General features: G+C 37.2%; 1 protein-coding gene across 3 annotated transcripts in view; it reads right to left on the bottom strand.

Annotated features, from left to right (window-relative positions):
• Positions 1–20,469, bottom strand: part of sh3pxd2aa (SH3 and PX domains 2Aa) — a 145,219-nt gene that overhangs the window by 9,355 nt on the left and 115,395 nt on the right. For 2 of the 3 annotated variants that reach the window (XM_088635714.1, XM_088635715.1), the window contains 6 exons: positions 18,270–18,383; positions 13,580–13,663; positions 5,605–5,722; positions 3,419–3,747; positions 1,349–1,398; positions 499–618 (listed from right to left, as the gene is read on the bottom strand). In XM_088635714.1, coding sequence (XP_088491840.1) covers positions 499–618; positions 1,349–1,398; positions 3,419–3,747; positions 5,605–5,722; positions 13,580–13,663; positions 18,270–18,383 — 815 coding nt within the window. The remainder of the gene's footprint in view (positions 1–498; positions 619–1,348; positions 1,399–3,418; positions 3,748–5,604; positions 5,723–13,579; positions 13,664–18,269; positions 18,384–20,469) is intronic. The other variant, XM_088635716.1, reaches the window with a different exon arrangement.

Genomic DNA, 20,469 nt, shown 5'->3' with positions numbered 1-20,469 from the left:
AATTCCAATTTCCAGACATTTCCAGACAGTCTACAACATTAACTAACTAAAACATCTGACAAGGGATATTAGTTTCACTTTGTCAGTCCTGAGGTGCAGGGCAAAGCAGTTGATGTTTCTAAGTTTGGTTCTTTCCTCAAAAATATTGATTTGTATAAATTAAGATTAATTCATATCCAGGACGGTTCTGTTTTAATAAAAAATGGGAAAATCGAACTAATATAGTTAATTCAGTAGATGTGGCACAGTGGCGCAGTGATTAGAATTGCTGCCTCCCAGCGCTGTGACCCTCAGTTCAATTCCCTCACTTTGTAATGACCTGTTTCTTGTTTGACTTTTTTTTCAGTAATAAAAGGGTTCATTTGTTATACACGTAATGGTCTCTTGAGTCATGACAGGAGGAAAAAAAATGACTTTTCTAATAATTGTCAACTGCTTCATTCAAAAATGGTAAAAATAGCTGGAATGTGCAAAACATAGATGGTTTAAAAAACTTACATCAGCCTTCTGTCCTCCACGGAAACTGATTCCATCTGATATGCATGACTGGAACTCTGCTATGGTGTAGTATTCCACTTCAACAGTAGGGGGCTCAGGAGGCTTTGGCAACTGGAATCCCTGAGAAGGAGGAGGATAATTGAAGATTCAGGAGCCCATTATGGAATCTACAAGGCTTACTAAAACGTAAAATAAATTTGCTTTTGTAAAATATTCAGAAACGAATTAACCATAAATGGATCATTTATAAGCAGAAGCAAGAGACATTTATTATTATTTGGTTGTTGACTTTCTCCAAAGCAACTTACACTAGTATATTCATACCTGTTTATAAAACTGGGAATTGTACTGGAGCAATCTGAGTGAACTACCTTGCTCAAGGGTTCAACAATAGTGCCCCACCAGGATTTAAATATGCTGCCTTCCGGTTGAGCGTCCAGAACCCTGACCAATTTCCTACACCCTTATTTAAAGGGTGAAGTTAACATTCTTCTGCGTGTAACTCTTTAGAAACAAATGATGGCAACAGATATTTTATGTAAATAAATCCTGACCTTTAACACGTCCCTCTAACAAATATACACAAACAATTTTAAGTAAATATCAAAACACTTATAAGAAAAGCATTTCCATTCCAATGCCATAAAGTATCACCAGATGTAACTTGATTATTTCCACACAAGCAGCTTGCATAAGGCATTGTGTTTTTTACCAGAATCCACATGACTCGATATTGCCGAGTCTTTCTTCACAGTTACTTGGAACTGATGAACTACAGTGGAAATGAGTGGAATGGAATCCCATGTTGTGACAAATGGAAGGTGAAAAGAATACTGTAAGTAACACTGACCAGGCTGGCCTCTCTCCTAGGTGGGGGTTTCTGTCTCAGGTTAGGAGAACCTAGGAAGGAGAAAGACACCATCAACAACTATGTTTGCACTATACAGTATATTAGCACTTTGCATGTGTATCATGTGGGAGCCTAAAAACCTTCTGTACATAACAAGCAATCACAGCATGTTAAAATATGTTAAAACCGTAGAAGACTGTAAATTAAGCATTTCAAATTTAGTTGCAAGCAGAAAAACGTAAAAGAAGAATTATACAATATCGTGTTTACTAATGGCTGATTTTTTTATGAAAGGGTGATGAAATTAAGCGTATATCAAATATTCACTTCATTCTTTCTATTTGTAGAAATTAAGTTTGGCAGTATTATTTCAAACCAGGGTTATACATTCTCAAAGGCTGGCATAGGGGCATGGAAGATACCACTGATGCCTCACAGTTCTTAGGTGCCAGGTTCAATTGTGGCTTGGAGCACCTTCTATGTGAAGTTTGCAGATCCTCCTGGTGCTCCAGTTTCCTGCCAAAGTGCAGAAACATCCTGTCTCTACAGGTTAATTGTCATTTCCAATCTGTGAGTGGTGTGTTCTGCAATGGGCTGGCATTCTGTCCTGGGCGTAGTCCTGTTTTGCACCCTGTGCCACACACCAAGCATTTTTATATGTACAGACTTTATCTCAGTGATAATCATTTATGGATTTTGTTTTAATTGAAAAGGGTATGGAATACTTTTCCAGTGTAACTAGTTATATAAGTAGTGTAAGAATATAAATACACTGTAACAGTTACCAAGCCATTGACAGCTGGTACACTGGTACAAGGAAGGTTTGACATTAGCACCCATATTCACAAGGTCCTTATTAACATAAAGACTTTTTTAATTCCTTTCCCAAAAAAATGCCCATATTGAATTTTGATTTGAAACTTCATCAATCTGTGCTATTGTTCCATAAGTATAATGAACTCATTATGCCAGTTGAAACTGCTAGGGAGTTATATGTAATGGAACCATTCCCAAATCCTTTGAACCCAAAACCCTTAACAATGAAGCCTGTGATGTTGATTTATTAAAGGGAGGGGAATTAACTTGGTCCTTAAAAGCCATTATCAATCAAGCTTTTCTTTCTAAATTGGATTTCGGCACACTTCAACACAAATCATTATGTATGCAAGGTTTAAACATGCTGAAGTTTAAATGTATATTAGTTAATAGATGAGAAACTTTATTACTGACAACATTTTAGAATAGTATTCCATAAAAGAAATACATAAAGTGTACCTTAACAGAGATACAGGAAAAGACACAGGTACTGACTGCATTAATTCATAATTCCAGTCAAAACTATATAGTATGAGCAAAGTAAGCATATAAAAAAGCCTCTAATAGGTCTTCTTATAAAGGTAGTCATTTTCAAATGGCTTTTGTAGCTTTGTCAGTAATACAAGGTATAATTGTAGCTCACAGACTTCCTTAAAAACTACAAACAATGGGTACAAAATGTCAGAATATAGAACTTTATAATTTACTAACTCTTAACATCAAAATAAAAATTGAAAACTTAATGGTATCCGAAACTGTGGAAACGTGGAAATAGAAATAATGAGCTAAAGGTACTGGAGGACAATTCTGATCATGCAGGAAAATAATCTAGTCCAGGGATACTCAATCTGTGGTCATTCCAATCCTCTTCCAAACCCATTACAGAATTTCAATACAACCAACTCATGAATTACTGAACTGATAATTAGCAAAGTGAATACACCAATTAAGTAGATGTTAGCCTCCAAGTACTGCAATGGTGCAGATTGACAGGGCTGCGAGGTGAGGTAACCATAAAAGAATTTTACTAGGTCTAGAAATTTCCATAAGTCATCATCTAGATAGACAAGTAAACAATTTCACTGTAGATTATTGTGGTAAATCACAGGCTTGGTCATGTAACTGAGCCCTTTATTATTGAAATAAAACCAATAGACAACAAGGTTGTCAGGGACTAGCCAGAGAGGTCACAAGAGGCAACCATAACATTGTAAAGAATCTGGGACCCGAACAATGGCTGTTAGGCTGACTCACCGATCTCTGCTCTCTGTGGGGCGATCCTGGCCACAGCCGGAGAGCCCTGCTCCGTTTTTCCCTTGCTGTCCTGCAGGGTGACGCTGCTTCTCCTTTCATCGCAGGGGATGGGCAAGCTGATCTCCTTCTTGGCCATGTGGAGCTCATCGGGCTCGTTGTCAGTCTGGACGTCCTTCTCGCTCACTGCTTTTTTGTTGAGGAGGTTGCTGATCTCCATGATGTTCCCAATGATCTCCACAGGGCCAGTCAGGGTTTTCTTACGAGGGGAGAAGTCGTCTTTGGCCTTCTTCAGGTATGACGCAGGAGCCCAGCCTTCTTTGCCCAGGTACCTAGAGGAGGAACCAAAGCCAACTAGTTAGTCAGTGGACATCAAGCTGCAATCAATGTAAGCAAGCATTGCCTCAGAGAAAGTGGATGTAAGAGCCCACTTTAAAACCAAAGAAAAATGGCTGCACCAGCTTTTGTACTTGTACAGGACTAATATTTATATGAGCAGAACAACCAATTCTAGTGAATCTATTTTTTTCCACTTCATGTTAGTACTTCTGCTGCAACTAAGACAACATGTTTCCAAAAACAGTTTTCATATGTGCTGTGTGTATGTTTTTAACACAATTTAATATTGACATCAGAGAATATACAAAGAAGAGAAATGTCTCTATAAAGACATGTAGGCCATGAACAAGAAATAGTAAATGTCTATTGTTTCCTATGTTTTACATTTACACACATTGCACAGTGTTTTAACACTGGAAAATCCAGAAGTCATCCCTCCTGCACATTGTTTCTGCACAGCCAATGTCCTTGCAACCCCAGCAATGTAATGCTGCAACACAATGTATCACAATCACTTCCTCTGTCAGACCCAGGTAAGATACAGTAATAAGCAATCTGTACCATACCTGCATCAACAGCTCAAATACAGTAGGTGCCATGTATCATATACAGTATACTGAGAAGCAAAGAGAGGTTTTTATGCTTCTCTGTATATGCTACTGTATATGTGACAAGTATGCTTATTTTACTTTTGCAATGCACTGTAAGTTTAAAGAAGCAGAGTGTTGATGTTTGTTGCAGATCTCATCAAAAGAAAAACTGTTGTGGACCAAAAGAAGTGAGGTGACCTAAAGGGGAATATTTCATGAAAGAGAAGAAACAGGAAAATATTCTCCATTTGATCATCTACTCTGATTACGATCTACATCTGTTTTTTAGTTCTACATCTTCGGAGATACTCCCGGGATGAGCAAACTGAGGAGAGAAAGCATACACGAAGAAAAGGAAATGAGGGCTCATTTCAAAGTAGGTATCTGGGGAGACAACAATGCAGACGGAATCATGATTATGGTTAAGGAGAAGCGAAATTTTCTATCAGCTAATGGGCATGTGCACTAGAATCTTATGAGCTGATGTTTGGAATAAATGTCCTTTTGTTTATCTCAGCTTTAAATATTTAGGATCTCGAAGGGTGTAAAAAGCTACACTGTCAATATAATGTATTTTTGGTTTTGTAATTTGTCTCCTAAGCACAACCTCCACACAGAAAAAATTCCCGTACTCAGTATCAAATTCCAGAAAACAAAGTGAGATTTGTGCAATTTCTAGCAGACTAAAAGCAAATTTAGTTTGGCAAAGCTAAAACACTGCAATACATAAGCAGAGGCTTAACATCAGCATAAAGTATGCAATAATACATTTATTAATAAATATTTTTAGATACAATTTGCAAGAATCTTTGAAACATTATAATATTTTTATAATACTCTGATACAAAGTAATACAAATGTTTCACATAATACCCAATATAACGTCATCGTTTCATAAAGAAATGACATCTTAGTGCTGACCCCTGAGACTGACGCTTGCTGTAGAAGTAGAAGTCAGTATTGTGATGCACTGCTACTTTCCGTTTTCATTCCTTTAGCTGAGACAGTGAAAAGTGAAAATCAAAATGAACACTGTGGTGTGTTTGCGGATATTTTCTTTCAAACATTTTATGACCCCAGGTGCATGAAATTCATCATGGTTTGCTGAGACATAGTGGAGGGTGTGCAGGAGAATTTCTGCAGAAATGAGAGGGCTACATAACCATGTCACACATATCTACGAACTATAAAGCGCACAGCCGTACAGATAAAAAAAGTGACTGGGAACGTTTACAAGGACTGATCTGAAGGACGCCTCACCTGATGTACCACCAACCTTCCAGGTTCTTTTGGATGACCTCCACGGTGACCCCTTTCTCGAACCCAATCTCGTCCTTGCCTTGGCTGGTGTATGGCTGCACTGTGATGTATTTCTCCTCTTTTGCAAGAAAGAGAAAGGCAAAAATAATATTATTACTGACTGCAATTGCTGTATAGCAACTTTCCCTTACTCCTTTCTTCAAATCAATTACCTGTTAGCATTCAAATTAGAAACTCCTATTTACGAACTCGTCCAAAAAGCAGCATTTACATCCATTTTTCACACCTCGTATGGTATGTTTTATGTAATATGCATAAGTGGTACATGAATCCAAAGCATTATGGCAATGCAAAAAACATCTTGTGGTTAACTTAGGTCAGCAGTAATGTGAAGTAGAGGTTAGGGTTCTGGATCTTCAGCAAGATCTAAATCGACCCAAAATGTTTTACTAAATTGCTCCAGTAAAATACACAACTGCATAATTGGGTAGAAATGTAATTTATTTTGCATAAAGGTTTAAGTCAAATAAATGAGTGATAACTACCCTGTTCTACCTCATCAAGTGAGGCTGCTTTTTAGAGTGGCACTGTTTCATGTTGATCCTTCTGTTTGACTTATATTGGTGTGGTGATAGCATAATGCATTTGACAAACCTACAGACAAAAAATCATGACAATTGTCCCTACAGTACATCTTGGGTAGTTCTTGTACGTGCTTTTTTCTTTACCAACTGAGCACTTACTGTAGCTACCTCCCTAAAAGCACATTTCCTGAAGGCAGGCATAAGCAGATCTCTATCTTTCCAGCAGCCAGGCTAGTTTTTACAAAGGTGCTGTGAATCAGAGAAGAAAATTCTGAACAATTTCAAATAAAATGGAAACTAGAGAACCTATAGTAGCTGTTACACATACAGTACATACAGAGAATACTCATAAAGCTAGTTACAATATTCTAGCTGACTATACTCCTTACATAAGCACTGACCAGATGCTAAAAATCAAGAGAAAAAAATAATTGTATCTTCATTAGTATGATGAAAAACATATGAAGCAAACTAAAATATTGTGACTAATAACTAAGATCTATGATCTCTTGTGTTTCTTTTGATACCTGGCCAGCAATGTATTGTGAAGGTGGATTTGAATAAGTTAAACATTTACATGAATCCTTGTCGTCTACTCAAGGGTGGAGAAGACTGCTGGACACTGGGGCACAAGTAAAATATTATTAGATTTCAAAGCAATACATCACATGGCTTCGGGAGGCTGTCAAATTATGTCACAGGGAAGATGCATGGTGGGGAGGGTAGTTCTTTACTCAGATTAAAGTTAAGGAGTGGACAGATTTCTGATCTCCCTGAAGACCAGACAGAGCCAGCATTCGTCCACCTGCCAGTTTAAGGAAACTGAGGGAAATTATTTGAAGCTGAAAAACATGGACAAAGCCCACTTGACAACGCAGGATAGAAAAACATTGGTATTTGCTTAAGTTCAGCTCAGCCAAAGAGCATATAACAAATGGTCATACTGCATATCAAATTATTAATCAGAAAACCTATGCAGAGTGAAGAGAAGGAAAAGCAAAGGGGAAAAGAGAGCAGCGAGAACAAGAACACTTGCATCATGCTTTTGGAATCATATGGTAAAAAGTCTTAGCAAACATACTACCTGATAGCACCGTCAGAAACTATTCTGCGCCTGTTCCAGCAAGCTCAGCAGACATGGCCATGGCATCACAACATTTTTTAATCACTAAGATGATGTGCTCACAATCTATAAAACACTTGTCTAACTCAAAATGGCTGATTGGAAAATAGGTAGGTGATATCCTTCTTGGACCTCTAAAAAAAACAACTGCCATTAAAAGGATTTCATTTAAAAATAATCTAAGAAACATAAATGTAATTAAATTACAATACAATACCATACATCCAAAGACTAGGGATACAAATATTACAGGATAAAATCCTTATATAAAAGATCACCTTCAAGAAAACAAGTCTACATTTTTGGCAAAAGATTTACCTAAATGCATTCTTAACTAATTTATGTTGATATGATGATAACAATTGTAAGGAAATTGTGAGCAGCTAAATTCATTAAGTTTCCTAGCTTTATTGAGACTTCTCTTGGATTAATCTACCAATGACTGTTGCTACAACTAAACAAAATATCAATTACTAACATAGTGTACACATTTTTGTAACTAATTGGCTAGGTTAAAATTATTTTGGTCTCATTTCTTAAAACAATTAAAAAGCACCAAAGTAGTGGAAAGAGCTTATATTTTACAAATATTAGTCAAAAGAACAGTTCCAAATTCTGTATTTGTAACTTCATTTGACTGTGGCATATGCTTATTCCCTGCAAAGATATCTACAGTACACAGTGTAATATAACAACTTGTGATGTTCACCTATCCAGTTTCGATTTCGCTGTTTTGCTTCACTTGTCTGGTCTGAGGTGTCATTCAGTTGTATCACCTTCCTCTTTATTTAAAGAAAACAAATGGTGATATCACGAAATGGCATGCACCATTACCCAGAATTACAGTAAACTAGAAAATAGTAAGATCTCTAATATTGTATAATATGAAGCACCTAGAACCTCCCTGCAGATTTTAATTTTTTTTGTGAAAGAAAAATGTGCAAAAATGAGACCACGTTCACTTAAAACACAACATCTCTATCATCAACCCTGTACTCATCTAACATTTCATCATTCATGTATTCCCTACTCCATGAAAGACAGTTTAGTTTGAGACTTAAAAGTTTGAAATCAAGAAAGTGAACAATCATTAAAATCTGAATTACAAAGGAATATCTACAGTACCAATCTGATGCTACTGCAGAGGAAAAAATCAAATACTGCATATGTAAGAGCCAGCACCCTGTAACTGACCATGTTGTCCGAATGATAAGTATTCCGTTAATTTATTGATTTGGTCATAGAAAGCTTTTTAAAGATCATTGGACATTAATTCTAGAAAGTGGTAGATGAAATGTCCAAATGAATAAAGTTTAAGTCACAGGTTGTTAGGATGTTTGCAACTTAACAAAAAATTGCAAGTATGAGCACCTGTTGCAATTAATAAACTGGCGTATAAACATGTAATACCCCAAAAATTCTTTGTAAATAGTAAAGTTAGGGGAAATGTTGTTATTCTAGGGGAAAAGTTGTTATAGTTTCTTCAACCTCTATTTATGCTGTTCCTGTGCAGTTTTAAATTCAACCCTGTAATATACAAGCTATCATCCCTTATCTCCACAGTTTGCAGAAATAAATGCCTTTGAAAAAAGACAGCAAAGGCAGATATAATAATATTTACTTTTTACTCCCTCTCAGGAAGATCTATATCTGGTGCTGCACTTTGTGCCATGTCACAACAGTAATGAATTACAGCCACACCAAAGCGTTATCTACATCAAACAAAATGAGGCCTGGGAGGAGACTTTATACAGTATCTGTACTTTCCTGTAATTTAATTCCACAATTGTTGCATATCCCATTACAGATGTGGTATAATTTTCTCTTGTTTTTGTCTGCCTAGATGTCATTTTTGCTTTATGCTAACCATTGCAGTTAAAACAGCTAATGAAAAAGACATTTCAAATCTCATCACCATGAAACACATAGACAATGCACTCTATGACAAAGCTAAAACCCCCACTGTTCTTAGCACAGCACTGCAATGATTGGACATGTTTAATTCCTACCCAATTTATGATTGCCAATTGTTTCTGTGTCTCAGCTCATATAGCATCAACTCCTGCATTGCACAGGAAGAAAAATGCTCAGTCCATCGAGCCATTTACAGTATCAGTTTAATGTGAAATGCTGAAAGATCAATGTATTTCTGACTGACTTCCCTACAAGTCCACAGACACCTGTGAAGTCACAGGGGCTGGAAAGCCAAGAGCTAGCTGGCTATCTAATCCAACCCTGCCCTGGCAGCACTTTGGCAACTGCATGCTGTCACTTGGGGTGTCCTGGTCACAGTCAGCTTGAGATGTACGGTACAGTAACTTCCTCAAGGGCCTGGATCACTAGCCATACAGTATGCAGCTGGTGACCAAGGCTCTAACACAAATCTCAACCTGCAATTGAACCAGGTACCTTTCGGGATGGCCTTTTTTCTATTTTCTTCCAAATTCTATTAATTCTTCATTAAATCGGATAGTTTTGTGTGAGATAATATTGGACAATTAAAATACTAAAGTAAATTACAGTAGTGTACTCTTTTCTTACTGGCACAACAGGTTATATATATACATCTATAAAGTTTTTCTCCCCCTATTATTTTACAAAAGAGACTTTAGATTAACCAAGGAGCACAGTTTGACCTTGGAATCCCTGTGCTTTCAGTTCTGCCTTGTCTTTTTAGGAATGTTTTCCAAAGGGGAAATTCTGAATAGGTTTCATGTTAAGATGAAACATGCTTGAACTGGCACATAGCAAACTTTCTCATCTTCCTGACCGCAAGACAGAAAAAAGAGGAAAAAAATCCTGTATAAATAATTTTCCGAACATCAGCAGTATTTTCATGGTTGGATTATTTTCTATGGTGGAAAATGTCTCTTACATCCAGAAGACATTTGTTTTCATACTCTGTGGTCAAAGTTGCCAGCAGCAACTGTGAGCTGGAATTGAAATGTCTTCACTTCCCCGTCTGTTTTATCTGCCTCCTTGAAAAAAAATAGCATTTTACAACTTAGCTAACTACAGGAGTTAAGAACAGGTAATAAATAAACACTTTTCCCTTTGGTTTCTTAACTGGATGCATCACATAATGTGATATTCCAAGAAATTTATTGGGGTCGACAGTCAAGAAATGGCAGCTACCTATCCACACCTCTCTTCATTATCATTGTAAAGCTCCTAAAAATCTCCAGTCTGAACATTATTACAAATTTGTACCAGCTGTTTCTCTCTCATTCGCTCAAGATATGTGCCCTATAAACTTTAGGCACTTTTAAATAGACTTCAGAGCACCAAAACTGCTGATTTTTCTCCTTTTTAATAAAGGGTAATGTCTGTTATGTGACGCATTCAAGCAGATTCAACAGTAATGAAACATACGTTTTATGTCCCTTCAGTCAGAAGATCACAGAAATCTGTGGGCTTTCCATCACTCGGTTCCAATGGCACATCATTAGCTCATGAAAACTTTGCTGGGCGTTTTGTGAAAATGAACAAATGCCTTGCCCTACTATATCTTTGCCAGAGTGTATTTCAAAACCAGGGCAATTAGACTTAAAGATCAGAAGAGAAAAACATGAATTGTTTCTGCTTTACTTCAGAATTTGGCTTTTAAACAATGTTATTATTGTGATTATTCTCTAACAGCAAATTGAAAAAATCATTTTTATGTTTAGCTATTTTTGAAAGGGGTAAAGATGGACATTTCGAAATACTCCATTAATCCCTGCCAGTATGTTTTCATAGAAAATAGTAAACAACACATACAGTAACACATATGAATGCCACCTGGAGCTTGACATGCTGATTTAAAACAGCCATAGCAAATTATCTTACTGGGTATTACAAACTCCATGCATTTACTAAGCATGCTTTTTCCCAAACGTCTGTGACCTGTTTGATTTGCGATTTCTGCATTGTGCCAGACAGATTATGCAGGGCTGTATTCTAAGTTTCAAATTAGTTAGGTAATGCTTTCAACTCTTATTCTACTTTCACTTGTTCCAACAAAGCAGAAGCAAACCACCGGAAACTCAATTTCCTAACAAGCTTAAAAGGGCTGAGGAATGAGGTTGTTATTGTCCATATTACAGGGAAACAAAACTAAATCTCAAAAACTACCTGTTATAAAAGCTAATGTTACTCAAAAGGGCAGTGATTCTTGGCAAATTTGTAAGCCCATTGCATTAATCTATTTTTAATGTGTGCATAATGCAAACGTGGCCTTTTTATTTTATGTGTCTTTTTATTACTTATGAATTTTAAAGTCTTGTAAAAAAGATCTTTGGGGGTTATATGTCAATTTTTTTTTTTTACTTTTCAGGGACCACCTGCTTTTCACTCAACGCCAGGAAAAGAAGAAAAAAATGTTGAGGGGGGGGCACATTTAAATTAGCCATGTGTACTGACCCAGTGGGAACCACTTTAAGAGAGATAATCCGTGTGTCCTCAGGTTTGACGTAAATGAATAATGCATAAAGCTCTTGTTTACAGATGGATTGGGCCTGCTTTTTTAATGCTCTCTTAAAATGCTGTCACCCACACTAGCTCATATAACAGTTATTTAAATATCTGCTTTCCATACTTCAAATGTTAAAACCTGTTTTTGTATATTAAAGCCTGCAAAGAAATCTAATAAACCTTTATCCATCCATCCATTTTCTAACTGCTTTATCTAGGGTGGGTACACCCTACGCAGGATGACAGTCCATTGCAGGGCAGATGGACACAAACACTGGAAGCCAATTAACCTACTGGTATGTGTTCGGACTCTAGGAGGAAACTGGAGTACCAAGAGGAAACCCAAGTGAACATGGGGAGAACTTACAAACTCCACACAGATAGCACCCCAGGAACTGCCCCCAAGCTCCCAGCCCTGTGTGGCAGCAATGCGAACCACTGCTCCGCCATGATGCCCCATTAAGGCTTTATATTAATTTAAAATACATTGTGCCAAGTACATGCCCCTTTCCCCAGAAAGCAATGAGCAACTGGATTAATTCGTTACTTACTGGATATTCTCAGCAATTTGTAATAATTTCACATATTTTTGGCAAGAAATAAACCTGAAACTTCATCAATTCCATGTGAGAGGAATTTAGGTCAACTGTAACCGAAAATTGCAAAATTAATGTAGCTTTCTTTTCCAAGTTAATTGTGGCTTCAGGGGAGCCACTTGTCCGTGTTCATTCATTAACATTTTTAGCTACAAGCGTTGTTTTTAAATTAGGTGGGTATAGGTCTTATGAACATTCTCCTGAATCTGATTTGACAAAGCAAATTTTCTTCTTTCCATCCCTTTTCCCTGAGTTTTCCTTTTACTTTTTACAGACCTTTCTGTGCATGCAACTGCTTTCTATAAAATAAAATCTAGGCCAGAGTTAAAAAGTAGACCCGGTCATCTGATGTTCTCTAGCTCTCACAAAAGTGGTCCCCTGACTCTTAAGCAAGACACATACAAGGAAGGAGCATGGTTGTTGTTAAAGCCGGCCACACACTACACGACTTTTCCTAGAATTTTCAGTCGTAGCCTTCATTTACATAATCGTCAGAAAATCACAGCGAGTTGTAGAGCGTCGCAGTGCGCGCTCGTTACCGTCAGGTGTGTAGTGTGACACCCCAAGTGACTAAGTCATAGTGCTCATAATAGCCACTACGACTCTCTGCGACTCGCTTTGACAAAATCAAACAAATTTTCTCGTAGCGAATTGCAAGTCGCAGGGGTGGGCTCTTGTGTCTGTGACAATCAACAGCCAATCAACCAGAAGTACAATGCATACAATGTGGCTGCAAGGAAAGAAGGAAAGCAAGTGTTTTGGACTGTGCAAATGGAGGAGAGGCTCATCAAACTTTGGAGCCAGCACAAATGTCTGTTTGATGTTTCATGTTTGTTTACTTGTGCTCCACGTTGATTGGCTGCCAAAATGAGGCGACATTGCGGTACTTTTGCGGTGTAATATGAGATCTGGAACCATGATGAAAAGTCGTGAGGGAATTGTGTAATTAGTCACCCCCTGCAATTCCTAGTCATATAATTAGACACCGTCTAGGACAGAAAAGGCAGTGAGATTCGGCAACTGCAGTCTTTAAATTTGACATGTTTTCCGACTAGAAGTCGTGTCGAGTCATGTAGTGTGACAAAGGCTTTACTGGTAACATGGACATTCACACTCTGAAGCCGTGCATGCAGAAGGCATTTGTGCAAGGGGATGGGGGATGGGGAAACGGGGTGGGGTGGGGTGGGGTGGAGAGAAGTGAGGCCTACGTCTCTCTTCACCTCGACTCTGCTGCCGGTTGACAATCCCCCCCAGCGTCCATCGCCGGTCCAGCCTCTTCAGGTGAGCCTTGCGCCTCTTAGTGACTAGTGAGCACGGATGACGATGAAAAAGAAATATGAGACAAATGGGGGAAAAAACATGAGTAATGAATGGGGGAGGGGGGTAAAAATAAACAAAAGACAAAACCAATATGGCAGACTTGAAAGGGTTAATAGTAACAGTCGTTACATGAAAAGATAAAGAGTGATGCCTAAAAATGGGCGAAATACAATGTTGACCCTTTGAGTTCAAGAATTGTGAGGATTTAATTAGTTTTAAAAATGTCCAACCATCAGTATACCAAGCATGGCAGCCTTTTTCTAGGGTCTACAATGCTGAACTTTTCCTTCATTCCAACACCATTGCTAGCCCTAATTAGTGATTCATTTGATAATTCAGTTCATTCTGAATATATTTTTTATAACAAAGCTTAAAACTGCAATTGATTAGTCCTGGTCTAAGGAAATGAACAGGATTCTCTCAAAATATTGAACACTCATTGATATGATGGCTCTCAAAGGGTTTTCATTGTTGTATACCAGTTAAAATTTAGAAAAAGCTTCACCTTGCAGTTTTTCATTACAATGCAGCACTCTGATGAGAATTAGAGGTTTGTTAGATTGATGAAACAGTAAAGATGTAAGTGTAAAATGTCTTTCACATCTGCCATCACAGTCTAATGACAGGGAACAAAATAATTACTTTATCTCTTGTGAAGTGATCAATGGGATCTTTTGTGTAATTATATAATAAAAGTTTGATAGCTATTTTAATCTAGATATTGCAACTTTCCAAAAAATAAAAAAGTAAATATACAAAAAGAATAGTTTCTTCAAAAATAATGAAAAGAAATACATAAAAATGATATATCTATAAATGCATACATAAAAACCCACAGAAAAATGGGTCGGGCTTCCAGCTCTCAGTTCCCATCACATTAAAAACAAATCACAGTAAAAATATTCATTATGGCTTCTCTGTGAAGAGCTGCACTATTAATGTTCTTTAAACCCTCTCCATCACAGGATGATTTGGTAAATAAAATGCAGCACTTAAACACATATACAGTAAGAGAAGGATTCAGTAGTTGAGCTCCAGGGTGCCTTTACAGACCAGTCACATAAATACTAATCACAGTGACAAACAATTATTGTATTGCTGTGGGAATCTGTCTGGGAGGATCAGCAGTGACAAATACCCATGTCTGAAAATGTCCAACTCCAAGTTAATGTCCTGTTGATCACAGATCATCTGCCATGTGAGACTCTTATACAAATAAGTCTATTTAGACTTGAAGTTTACAGTTAAGGTTGGAAAGGTTAACAGACTTAAAAACTGGTGAGCTAAGCATCATTCATCCTAAGTTATCCTTCTGTTCCTCCAAAAAAAATGGACCCCTCCCTTTGATTAGCAATCCTTAGCTGTCTGAAATTTCCGATGTGATGATGTTACTTCTTGGGCTGGATTCTCACTTTTATTTTGGACTTGAAGTCGTTTTGGACTTATCACTAAAACACAGTCTGTCCCAACTGTGTGATCCTGACTCATTTTTTAAATGGAGGAATATTTTGTTCCATTTGACTGAAATTTATGTTTATGGTGTAATTATTATGAATGTTTTTAAATTAATAAAACATTCTTGGTGAGCAAAGATATTGTGGTTTCCAATCTTTGCAGTGTGACATACTGCAAAAGTTTATTAACAAAAATTAGGTTGTATACTTAAATTGATAACCTGAGGCCAAATATTTACTTTGGAAAAAAAAACACTATACAAGCAGAAAAATAAATACACCAGAGTAAGTATCTGCTTTAAAAACTGGAGAGAGAGAATGCTGGTTTCTGTGTTTTGGCCAACAGCCAACATAAATTAAAATAGAAAGTGTACCCATTTACTTTAAAAAGGGTCTAAAATAAGTTAGTTTTACCTTTTGAACACATACAAAATGTTTGAACATTTAATGTAATCTACACTGTGGATATTTAATTTGAAATGTATTAAAGTATTAAGTCCCCTTTTCAGCATGACAGATCTGACTGCAGTCCAAAACTGGTAGATCAGGCTTTGCTTCTAATGTTTGCTTCGTATTTCTTTATCAGCGCAAAGTAGACATTATTATCCTTTTTAAAATTCAGAAAAGCACTCTACGTTCCAGCATACAGAATGCTATAGAATTTAACATTCAACCATTTTAACTCCAGGATAGACAAAGAAATCTTCCCCGCTGTTCAGGTAAGAAAACACTGAAGTACATTAAAATTGCTCTCAATTGCTGGACCCTTGTTGTTTATACTTCTGCTTGATGGAAAACCAAATGGCATTCGGCATACTAATATGCACAGTGAGGGAATTAAGGAAAAAAATAGTTGTTATGAATAAAGACAGAACAAACTCATTTTAATGTTGCTTTTTTCCTCCTTGCCCTCCATAAGCGATATCTCAGATAGGTAATCCACAGAGGAAAATACTCCTTAATGACAAACACAGAAGGTCCTTTTGGTTTACTTACAGTGAAATGTATTACAGCGAAAAAAGTAATAGCCAGAGATTGCAACGTGCTAGACTGCAGACATAACACTAATGCAGAGAATCCCTGATATAAAACCGGTGGTGCCACTGAGAAAGGGCATTTGGGGGGAAACCACAGAGCATTAAGGACACAAGAAAGCTTTTTCCATTCTGCAGAAGATGGATGCAGGAGATTCTAGCACTGACGGAATGAAAGAGAGGTGCAGTTTGCTCCTATCAAAACTCAGTTTGGCTCCTGATCACAAAAAAATAACAATGAATTACCTTGAAGCAGTTGCAGCTGCAAATGGTTTATCGACATTTAAAGCACAGCTGAGCAATTGCATGCAAGTTGCCATGTGTTGCTGGCAAATGTATGGTCTTATTAAACCTCAATGACAGAGAAAGGCCGGTAATCCACTTATAAATCCCTTTTTTTTACTCCAGCTTTCTTTCCATCTGCCACAGTCTGGATAGAAGAATGTGTTATTTCCCCCCTTTCTTTATGGATCTGTGAAGATTCCTGCCATTAGCTCTTCAGCTACTGGAAATCATCCATAAATATCATGGGGTCCATATTATCAAGTATTTATAATGGAAAAGGTTCAAACCGCCCTAGCATTAAAAATCTGATTTTGGTACCGGCAAAAATCTTATTTTCAAAACTGAAAATAAACTTCCAAAACATCTTAAATTTTTAATTATGCATATTGAGCATCAAAAGAAATGTATCACCTTATCAGTATACAGTTTAGAGATACTCCATAAATAGACGAACATTCATTAAAATGACATTTTGGGCGCAGTTTTGGATTAACATGACTGACTGTTACACGCTTATGATGGCCACAAGTGATGAGATCAAAAATGCCCCATTTATCACTTCCACACCACTGTTATTTTGGAGGCTAGACTAAGTCACGAGCAGTGGAGTCAAGCCTTTGTTGGTGGTATTTTGTGTAGATCATTTTGATTGTCAGAGAGTGTGTTATTGAGTGTGCAGAGCTATAAGCTAATTGTTGTATACAACAGATCAATCAATAGGAAGGTTCAAGTGTTATGGTCTTGGCAGAGGCATCTACAGTAGTTGCTCCTGAACTCCACTTGTAAGGATTGATGGCAAACTGACTTAACAGCACTGCATCGATCAAGTCCTCAGACTTGCAGCACTTCCTGAGGGCACAAGACAGCCACTACAATCTGGTGCAAAACATGCATCACAGATGTACACTTTATATTGCTTCCAATGGTGGCCGCATGGCTATTAACCTGCAACTCACATAGTTGATCATAAATGTTAATCAGCATAATAACTGATGAATTCACCTATGTCTTGTCAGTGCACCTGCCACACACAAAGATGGTCACTTGATATATATTATAAAATGATATATAGTAGGATTGATGACGAAATCTCATGTGAATAAACTAATCCTTAAACAATTTAAAACAGTTTTAGTTTGAGCATGTTGCCATGCAAAGATGATCTCCCAAAAATCTCTCAGTAATGTCAAGATTGCACTGTACAGTTTATCACATTCTTAAGAATGCATCTCAAGAGAGAATACAGGAGTTTAATGGGTTTTCTCTTGGAGATGAACTGTCTGCACATAGAAACACTAAGCTGGGCTCTGAAATGAAATTTTATTGTATCATCTCCTGGCTTCAATCTGAATCCCAAGGGAACACAACTCAGAGTGTCCGGGTCTGTCTAGAAAACATTTCTGGTGATTATGATTAAATCCAGATATACTGGCATGTTTCTTCTCAAAAATTGTTCTTGGATGATTTCATAACCTGTAATATTCTACTGCTTGGGCTGGACAGTTAAACTGAAGCTGCCATTAGTTTTTGTCCTGATGATGATGTCATCTTGACTATTATCGTTTCTAGTTTGTTAGTTTTTATATATAATATTTAAATACATTGGGGTCATTACTCCAAAGCCTACTTATCTGTGACAAAATATTGTGCAGACTAGCTAAATTGTATTCCATTTACTAATTTGGTTTCTGTTAACAAAATCAGTGTTAGGTAGGTTCTGCAAAAGGCCATTTGGATTCATTGTTTTTTGTAAAGGAAAAATTAAAAACCTTAAACAGAATAATTGGATTTGGGATTTGTTTAATTAAAGTTCCTACCTTCTCCAGTCCTAGAAGTGCTCAGCTCCAAATCATCTCTTGTTCCATTCTGGGAATCCAGGTACGTCGCCGGTACCCATCCCTGCTCTTCCGCTGTGCTCACAAACCACCAACCTGCAAGATTGAAATTTACTTCAGTCCTTTCATTCCGAAAAGACAACTGGAATCTGTTGTGACCAGTCTACTTTTGTCTGCACTGTGCTGCACCAAAAGAGCTTACAGCAATAAAACCCATTGGAAAATGTACAAGCTTGTCAGTTCAGTGATAATTGTGTAAAATAAATCAGTCAGCAGTACTTTTGCTTTCCACAAGGACACTTACAAACCACAGTAAAGCTGAAAAGGCCAAGATACAGTATCTCTTTTGTAAATGTCTTTTTAAAAGTATTTGGACTTTTTTTTTTAAATGGGGAAACCCCTTGTGGACCTTCATAGCTTGATCTCATTTCCACTCATAAAGAGCCCTGAAGACCACACTATATTCTTATGCTTCACGTGGCTCACAACACTGAAAACTATGGAGTGAAAGAGCAAGACTTATTTCACCGCAACATTTTTTTAAAATTTATTTTTTAAAGAATCGATTCTTTAAGGGAAAGAGACAGTCAGGCAATGTGTTTTTAGCCTCTCAGAAACCTTAATTACATTGATATACAGTAGGTGACAATGGACAATAATTAATTTAATTTTGTTAATTTGCCTCCACCATAATACAGGTAACTTATATGTCCCAGACTTATCAGATATCTTAGAGAATACATAAAACAATTAGCTAAATCAATATTATGTGCTTATGTGTTTTCATTCTGTGTACAAATATACAGTATAGTACAGCGTATATATACAGTATATATCAGATTAGTGCCTTGTGAATTACAAACAGTAAGTATCTGAGGTATTTGCTTGCTTCATATTGCTCTATTTTATGAGAAAAAGAACAACCCTTTCTCTTCTGTGAATGAGAAATCAGAATCTTTCCTGATTTGTTTTTACTATTTCTGAAGAAAGCCATTTACACAAAGCCTGCTTCCCTTTCTGCTAAAGGCTCCCTGAATAAAGTGGTTCCCAGAGACAGGCATTTCCTCTATCATCTGTGTTGGTTGGGGAACACTAAGCCTTGATACAGCAAAAGGCTAAGAACTGGTATTTTTGCTAAAGTTATTTGCTAGGCACCCAGCCTAAGATTTTCCAAGGACTCACGTGTTTTATAAATGTGTTTACAGTTATTAATGGAATGACCAAGATATTATTCACACTTCGTTTTATGTGTTTATTTTTGTTTGTCTTCTTCACATTTCGACAGGGAAAGGGCCTGGAAAACGAAAAGCACAAGGACAAAAATGTCAGTCCCCCAGAGATAAGTCTGAAACAGAGACATCTGCTCGAGTCATAAATGAAAAATTCCTCAGCTTGGAGAGAAGAGACATTTCTCCCAAAAAAACGGAGACACCCTCAGAAATATGTTCATCAAGCAGAGCCTTCAGACAGTTGCAAAGCTATTCAGACATTATATGAAGAAAATATTTCGAGTGGGGAATCTTGGATGTCCCCAGAGACAGCAACTGGGGGGGCAGGATATTGAGACTGCGATTCATAAAGGAGTAGAAGTTCAGAGCTGAACGGGTGGCGACTGTGAATTGGATTGGTACAGGGGGGTGAATAGTGGAACTGCAAAGGGCCCAGGTGTTTAGACTTGGCTTCTGAAGTATTATAAAAAAAGAAATTAAATTTAGTTTGTATACATCTGGAACCACTGAGGAGTGGACACTGAATGCCTTCATGCAGCGATATGGCTTGTCAATCCATGCAAGCTAGGCATTAAGGACATAAATTGTTGAAACATTGAGACAGCATAGTGACCTCTGCTGTGTGCCAATTGCATTCTGTTCTCTCATTGAATCTATTAACAAACTGTGCACTGTTTTGTAACTACTTTTGAAGCGAATTTAAAAACCACCTATGAAGCAAGATGAAAACAGTAACTTATCAACACAGTGGAGACTTTACATAAACTTAAGTTGGCACTGTTGTACTTGTTGTATGCTGAGACCACTGTTTATAACCAACATCCAGTGTAATATAGTGCCCACTTAATTTGTTTTTTTAAATATTTTTCTCTTTTTGAAACAGGTTCCTTGTATAGAGAACTTGAACTGCTGTGAACAGCTGTGTTTCTGTGTATTTGGATAAAAACCTATCT

This window comes from Lepisosteus platostomus, chromosome 6 (assembly GCF_059453375.1).
Source record: "Lepisosteus platostomus isolate fLepPlt1 chromosome 6, fLepPlt1.hap1, whole genome shotgun sequence".
Classification (NCBI taxonomy): Eukaryota; Metazoa; Chordata; class Actinopteri; order Semionotiformes; family Lepisosteidae; genus Lepisosteus; species Lepisosteus platostomus.
The sequence above is the reverse complement of the archived record's forward strand: the minus strand, read 5'-3'. Positions and strand labels throughout refer to the sequence as shown.